This window comes from Pagrus major, chromosome 15 (assembly GCF_040436345.1).
Source record: "Pagrus major chromosome 15, Pma_NU_1.0".
In the NCBI taxonomy this organism is placed as follows: Eukaryota; Metazoa; Chordata; class Actinopteri; order Spariformes; family Sparidae; genus Pagrus; species Pagrus major.
This window is the reverse complement of record NC_133229.1, coordinates 10,204,445-10,212,261: the sequence shown is the minus strand read 5'-3', so window position 1 is coordinate 10,212,261 and position 7,817 is coordinate 10,204,445. Positions and strand designations below refer to the sequence as shown.

Here is a 7,817-nt window from a genome sequence, read left to right as displayed (position 1 = left end):
CAAGGGGTAAAGATGATCGTTCACAGTAGCTGCCCCAAGTCTCTGGAACAGTTTACCATTTTCGAGTGTTCCCCCTCTGCAGACACTTTAAAGGCTAAACTTAAGATGTTTTCTCAGGTTTTTGAGTGACCTTAAGGTCTTTGGTTTGGCTTTTTATTAATTTTTCATCCTCTACTTAGTTTTTTTCAGGGATGGAATGTAACTTAGTACATTTACTCAAGTCCTATACTTCAGTACAATTTTGAGGTATTTGTTCTTTGAATTTTTCCCATTTTCTGCTACTTTATACTTCCTCTCCAATACATTTTTGGAATCCAAAGTACTAGTACAGTAAAAGTAAATTACACATATATTTACATGTATGTAGATAGTGTCTATTATACTGTAGGTCCATTGAATATCCACCTGGCAAAATGTAGGATACAATATTCAAGCATTTTTCAAAATCAAATCTTGCAACTTTGCCTCTGATGGAGCATGCCATCCACAAAGTAACTAAGTAAATTTAAGTAATGTTCAGAGTGAAAGTATAAAGTGGCAGAAAATGCAAATAGTCAAGTAAAGTACAAGTTCCTCAAAATTGTACTGAAGTACAGTGCCTGAGTAAAAGCACTTACATTACATACACAATACATCATATTTTGTGTTCTTTTGACACTTACATACATTTAGATTCAGAATATTACTGTTCGTGTTAAGTACATTCAACATCAGATACTGTAATACTTTTATGCAAGCACTATATCCAGTGGGTGACATAAGATGGTATTGTTATGTTATCTCTGCTGTTCTCTTTGTTGTTACCATGTCATGTAATTTTACTGTACAGCACTTCAGTGGTTGTTTTTAAATGCACTTCATCAATACTTATTACCTTATTAGATTTGAAACTTGACAATGAGTCCAGTGCAGAACTGAACTAATGAAAGATAAAATATTCATAAATAAATATTGAATTTATTTGAATTCCAATTTCAATACTCAAAAATAAAAAAAATAAGTGGAATATATTTTGCAGTCTTGTAGTCCATTGTTTACAGTGTTTGATATTGCCACTAATAACCCTCTCAAGTGATGCTAAACATTGACTGAATTCATTTTGGGGTCAACTGCTCCTTTAAGTTAAATTAAAAGCGTCTCATGCGCTTACGGCGCATCACCAGCAGGTGGTGCTGTCCACCAAGAAGCAGCACCGCTCACCACTTCTCTGTAAACATCCCTGACATCATGGTGAGGACGGAGGAAGCTGCTCTGTAACCGGGGTCATGACTCATATTCAGACCAAATGAATCAAGGAAGTAACTTCGGTGCAAAAACAAAAACAAAAAAAACCCAACTACCTTCCTTGTGATATTATATTACATTTGTAAAGAGAAGGCGACTGCGCACGTGACCCACTCCTAGTTTGACATCCTCGTGCCATTCCTGTTACCAATAAAATCAAGGCAGAGAGGAGGAACATGAGGAAAGAGGGCTCACTCGGTTACAGTTCGTGGCACCCAGAAACGCCTCGTGTATTTGCATGAGAGTGAGGAAATATTGAACTAAAAAAAAAAAAAAGTTCACGTTTTAACGGTTTATGTGGTCCAAATCAGCAAAAACTAAATGTCAGATAGATTAAATGAAGCCTTGTTGGCTAATTGATGAAATGTATAACTTTTTAACGCGTTATAAAGCTGTAATCGTTGTAACAGAGCGGGGACAGTGGCCAAGATGCGCGTCTTACTTTTCCCCCTTCGCATTTTGCAGAGCATAGACGATCTTTGCAGCCGGTCTAGCTCCAGAGTTTCTAGAAGGAGGCGCAGCTCTCGCTCTCCATCCTCGGCTCCAGGCGGGGCTCTCCGATGGGTGTGGCTCCTTACGAGGCGAAGTTTGCTCTCACCAGTGAGTCAACTGGGGAAGATACAACTTGCTGTATGAATCACAACTTGAAACCTGACAGAGGTCGGCTGTAACTCCATGTGGCATGGACAAACATTGAAGACTGGTGTTTTTTATTTTTATTTTTTTCGCCATCTTTGAAAGGGCGGAGGTGTTTTGGGAAGGACAGCTCTCTTGGATCAAGGTAAATGTCACGTGTTGCATATAAATGTGGGATTAAGGTGTGTACCTGAGTTTATGTTCTTCACAGATGAGTAATGAGGTGATCCTTGCCAAATGCAGTCTGTTGAAATAATGTTTGTCACATGTTGTTCAGCTTTATTTATCTCTTCAACCTAACATTTGACATGTTATTAGATTTTTTTTTTTTGACGTGCAGGCCTGTGCTTGACAATCAACAACTGTTTGATGGTAAATATGAGGAAAGTGTGGGGAGCAGATGAAAATGGGAAACCTTCCCATGAGCTGTCAAACTACAGTATGATGAGCATGCATTTAAGCTGATATTACTGAACTACAAATGAATGAATAGTTGATGGTAGAGTTCCTATCCCTGGAAAAGTCATGTGTCTGTCTGTCTGCACAGTCCAGCTCAAAGGCTCCATTCAGCGGATGAAATGAGTCCAGTCAAAGGAAACCTTTATGTCAGAGTGGGCTGAGTGGCAGCTAACAGTCGCTGTTACGGCCCCGGCCAGCACTAGTGGCTGGCAGCTCTGCTCTTTGACAGGGCTGACTAATGAAATAGTTGCATGTGTGTGTCCGTGTGTGTTGTTGATGGGAGGAGCTGGTGTGATGTTTTAAATGCTGAAACTTGTGCAACTCCTACAGAACAATGGGCGTCCTGCAGCTGCTGAAATCCCAGTTCTTGTGCCACCTCGTCATCTGCTATGTGTTCCTGTTCAGCGGCCTCCTTATCAACCTGTTGCAGCTCTGCACTTTACCTCTGTGGCTGGTCAACAAGCAGCTGGCCCGCAGGATCAACATCAGGCTGGGCTACTGCGTCAGTAGCCGTAAGTACTGATAGGTGACACTGAAGTCTGTTGGTGGTACTGGATGGAAACTTTGTTGTAATAAACATAATCAAAGACATAAACTCTGCATGCACACAGACAAACATTTATCAATCTGCATGAAGTGTAGCACCTTTTTACAAATGCACCGTTCAAAAAATAATCAACTGTCTTCCATGATTTCGTGTCCTGATGCTCCTCAGAGATGGTAGCTGCCCTGGAGTGGTGGTCTGGGACAGAATGCACACTCTACACAGACCCAAAGAGCTTTCCACTGTATGGGAATGAGAACGCAATTGTGGTTCTCAACCACAGTTTCGAGATAGACTTCCTGTGTGGCTGGACCTTCTGCGAGAGATTTGGAGTTCTCGGGGTGAGAGAAAGTCTCCCACAAATGCCATCGATCTACCTTGAGTGCATTCATTTTTTTTAACGTGCTTTAAATTTTAATCTTCCTCCAGAGCTCGAAGGTGTTAGCCAAAAAAGAGCTGAGTTACGTACCTGTTATTGGCTGGATGTGGTTCTTCCTGGAGATCGTTTTCTGCAAAAGGAAATGGGAGGAGGACCGAAGGACGGTGGCTCAGAGTCTTCAGAACCTGCGGGATTACCCTGAAAACTTCTGGGTAAGTTTCAGCTTGCTGTAAAATCAGTGACTGTAAGTGATGGCTTAATGATTTTGGATTTGGAATAATGCTCTTTTTTCTTCTTTCCTGGGACTAGTTTTTGCTTTACTGTGAAGGCACACGGTTGACACCGAAGAAGCACGAGGTCAGCATGCAGGTGGCTGAGAGCAAAGGTTTACCCAAACTCAAGTATCATCTTCTGCCCAGGACCAAAGGATTCTGGGTAACAGTCCAGAACCTCAGAGGAACTGGTGAGTGTCCATCATTGATAAATCATTCAAATATGGCCAACAGCTTCTGTGAGCTGGAGTCTGTTTGAGGAGAAGGCTGGAGGCATTTGCATATCAAATGAGTGGTACAGTCACAGTTAACCGCTGCCGTTTACTTTGTCCCGTGCAGCTGCAGCTGTTTATGATTCCACGCTGAACTTCAGAAACAACGAAACACCGACCCTGCTTGATATTCTGAACGGGAAGAAATATCACGCGGACTTATATGTGAGGTACACAGAGATGTTTCGCAGCGAGTGTTGCTTCATTTTATTTCCTGTTAACTGGTGTAATCCTTTTTTTATCAGACCGAGAGATCTGACTTCCCCCTCTCACTCGCAGGAGAATCCCTCTAGAGTCGATCCCAGAGGATGAAGCAGAGTGTGCTGCCTGGCTCCACAAACTCTACCAGGAAAAGGTTAGTGTGCTGAAGGTGCAGGTGTCTGATGGATACAGGGTTTCCCAAAGGGGAAGTTGAGGCCGTAAACAACCACATCGTGATTGCCCAAACCATTTGTTTACAGCCTGGGGGGTTTAAATGTTAAATAGGTGTTTAGGTATTAAATAGCTCTGTATTGTCTCCTCTCCCTGGTCATGCAGTAAAAGAGACAAAAAAAATATCTGGTATCACTGCCCTGTTCATCCAAGGAGGACAGAGAACTTCATAAAGAGGCAGTAATGTCTGCTTGGCAAAAGGGCAGATTGGGTGACAGCATATACTACCAAACACGCAAAGCGAAGAAACACGCTTGTAGAAAGGAAAGCGGCAAAGAGAGCTGCTTTGACAAAAGGAGAAAGGAGTCGTGCAGAGTGGTGACGCAGAGAGGAGAGAGGGGATCGCTAACAGCGAGACGGACAGGAAGTAAGCTAAAACAACGCTTATAGCAGCTTTGAGTATAGCGTGTCATTTCGGCTTTCTAGGGTTCCTCTGATCAAAACAGTGACAAAAGAGATTGTTTGATGACACTGAGGGTTGCACACGACAGAGGGAGTTGTCTTGTTAAAGGAAAACGCTGCAAACAGCAATGACTGCTCACGCTGCATCACTAGGGAACCATGCAAACAATAGTAAACAATAAGGCCCACTTCCTCTCTCACTCTCGAAATCACCTGATGTTTTTCATGTTTTCCTGGAAGTTATTGCACCTAAAGAGGGTAAAGTAGATATGACGCCATTGACATCCGACAAAATATATAACAGCGGTCTAGTCATTTTTTTATGCAGAACACATACATTTAAAGGTGCGATATGTAACATGTATGTGAGAATTTGAATTTAAAACGTTCAGAAATTAACAAAAATTATCAGCAGAATGTGAAGCCACAACAGTGCTGACACTGTCAAAAGACGTCTATGTACTGTGCTGCAGGGGTACTTAGTGAAGTTAGCATGCTAACCAGCTAGCCCCGTGCCTGTCCTGTCTCGTAATACCTCTTTGTACCTCAGGAGGCGATAGTCTGATACTACAGCCTTTGCTACTTTTCACAAGCTCTCTTAGCTTTAGCTTTAATCTAATAAATAAAGTCAACTCCCTTCCCCTGAGATCTGAGGCAGACTCCAGATAGCTAATAGGGACATTAGCTTCATGGCTAGCTGAGCGTACAACAGCTTATAATAGTAGTATAGTGAGCATATACTGAGTGGCAGTTGCTCTGGTGATATGCTGCCACCTATTTGTTAGGAGTGAATGTCAACAGGTGGCCGAATCTTACATATTGCGCCTTTTTAAGGTCAATGTTGTATTTCATAGAAGTTGTAAAGCTTCCAGTCTGATTTTAGCAAGGTCGTCTTTATTTCAGGTGAGGTGGCCTGCCTCCACTATAAAACACTGTGGGAGACCCTGGACTGTAATGTTGTTGGTGCATTTGGCTCAAGGCTGTAGCTTGTCTCATTACTTTTCTGTTCTCACACTTCATGGGCTTTAAACAACTCATTAATCTGATCTGGACAATGTTAAAATATTACACAAGATATTTAGATTTTGGTTTCTTCAGCTTTCTAAAGAACAAACTAAGTCATGTTCCTCTGCTAAGGACTTTGGTATTAAGCTGTTCTGTATGAATGTGTCAACAGGACAGTTTCCAGGAGCACTATACACAGACAGGGCGTTTCCCCGGCCCCACAGTGAGCCCTCCACGCCGACCCTGGTCCTTGATCAACTGGCTCTTCTGGGCCTGCCTGCTCCTCTACCCGTTAGGCCTGCTAGTCGCTCAGCTGATCAGCTCTGGATCGATACTGACCATCCTGGCGTCCGTGGCTCTCTGCTCTGCAGGTTGGTTTCATACATTCCCTCCTCAGGTGAAGTCACCCTGAAATAAAAAAGTCCCCTTCCCTCAATTTAACCAGCTCCTTTTTGTCCAAACGTTTCATAAAGCAGCAGATTTGACAACTCAAATGTAAGTCTCATTTTTGTTGAAAGTATGATCCATCAGTCTTGGGAGCATGTCCCTAACAGCGTGCAGGCATGTGCTCACTTAGCAAAGTTAGCTAACACTCAGTTATCTGAATAGTTGACTTAGATGTTAAATGGAGAGATAATTTCTCAGCATGTCAAAGTTTCCACAATTATTGATGTAAAACTTACAAGCTCAATCTTAAGTATATATTAAAAAGTGTTGGTTAAATTGGAACAAGATGTTGGATTTTTTCCAGACATTGGTTGCTGACAGACCTTACCCTCAGCTTCCAATCTGAAAACGACAAACTGAACGACCGCGTCAGCCGAGTCTGATCCTGAAAAGAGAGGAAATTTACTACATTAAAAAGAGTTTGCTGTGGAAATAACAATGTCTTGTACATGATCTCAAATTCTGTCACACCTTTTCTGCAGCTTCCTCAAATAATATTCCAAATGTTCCCTCTCTCAATCTTCCCTCCTCAGCTTCACTGGGAGTTCGCTGGATGATCGGCCAGACTGAGATCGACAGAGGCTCAAACTACGGGAACAAGGATGTTCCTCTAAACAACAACTAAAGACTGCTGACCTGCTCAGAACTGCTTCTTTGCACAGCTACTAATTTGCGAGATTGCCGGCAGCAGAATGTGTAAACACTCCTCTGACAAGATCTGCTGGTCTAACAAGTGCGAACCTGCTTAAAAGCACAATGCTGACAGTTTAGTGTCGTCTTAACGGTGTGCTGCAGAAACTGGAAAATCATGAAACCCGACTGTGGTGGGAAGCTTCCTTCAGGAGACTTCTAAGAAATGTGAGGCACGATGAATTATAGCTTTACTACATGCTCCTCGAATCAAAATGGAAATATTTGAATACAGTCGAGACAAATATTTTCACTGGTACTCAGGCTGAAAGTCAACCAAGTCGAAAAATGGACTACCTCTTTGTTTTTAATGTAAAGCATGAAAGGCATTTTAATGGTGGAAGATAATAAACAATTCACTTTTTAAAAAATCATATTAGTTTGTGAATACTATTTGTGCAGAGGAGCAGGAGTTGTGTTGTGTTTCAGTGTGTGCTTGGTTGTTTTGTGTCCAGCTGCAGGGAGGGCGAGCAGGCCCCATTGGTCATGAACAGCTCATCGACAATGCATCTCTTTATCTTTACGACAGTAACAAAAACTTGGACAGTAATCAAGTATTTCAGTCAGTCTCCTCCCTCAGTTATCAGTTGGAGACTCAAAAGTTTGCAGCTTCAAAAAACAAAACAAAATCCTTACATATTCTTGCATCTATGCAGATTATATGACATCACCAACACTGTGAAACATCAGTCCTTTCTGTGAAGACAGAGAAAAATGGGGGGAAAATCACATTGGTAGGATTTATTAAGCGGTGATAATTTATTCACTTGCCTCACATACTCATCACCAGGAAGACAGGAGGCCATGCCTGCATTTAGAAGACAAAAGTTTGTTGATGATCACTGAAAACTAGGAAAAGAAAGTGGAATATCAAGCTGTAGTGACTCCTGGTGGTGATGTCACAGTATTGTTGGCTCGTTATACAGAAAGCCTAAAAATTGAGTTATTTCAAAATTACACAGGAAGGCGACTAAATCACCAATTTATGAGGAAGA

The 7,817-nt window shown here is 42.0% G+C and overlaps 1 protein-coding gene across 1 annotated transcript; it reads left to right on the top strand.

The window, feature by feature from the left end:
- The first annotated feature begins 1,880 nt into the window (after positions 1 to 1,880).
- Positions 1,881 to 6,841, top strand: agpat4 (1-acylglycerol-3-phosphate O-acyltransferase 4 (lysophosphatidic acid acyltransferase, delta)). Its single transcript, XM_073482189.1, has 9 exons — positions 1,881 to 2,065; positions 2,710 to 2,891; positions 3,095 to 3,264; positions 3,353 to 3,514; positions 3,612 to 3,765; positions 3,914 to 4,016; positions 4,126 to 4,201; positions 5,858 to 6,056; positions 6,666 to 6,841. The coding sequence occupies exons 2-9, from the start codon at positions 2,714 to 2,716 to the stop codon at positions 6,755 to 6,757; spliced, it is 1,134 nt and encodes a 377-aa protein (XP_073338290.1). The 5' UTR covers positions 1,881 to 2,065; positions 2,710 to 2,713; the 3' UTR covers positions 6,758 to 6,841.
- Positions 6,842 to 7,817: the final 976 nt, after the last annotated feature.

Bases quoted from the DNA above. Each gene is read 5' to 3' on its own strand.
- agpat4 (XM_073482189.1), top strand. From the start codon at position 2,714: ATGGGCGTCCTGCAGCTGCTGAAATCCCAGTTCTTGTGCCACCTCGTC. The intron at 3,265-3,352 runs GTGAGAGAAAGT...ATCTTCCTCCAG, and splicing joins AGAGATTTGGAGTTCTCGGG to AGCTCGAAGGTGTTAGCCAA. The intron at 3,515-3,611 runs GTAAGTTTCAGC...TCCTGGGACTAG, and splicing joins ATTACCCTGAAAACTTCTGG to TTTTTGCTTTACTGTGAAGG.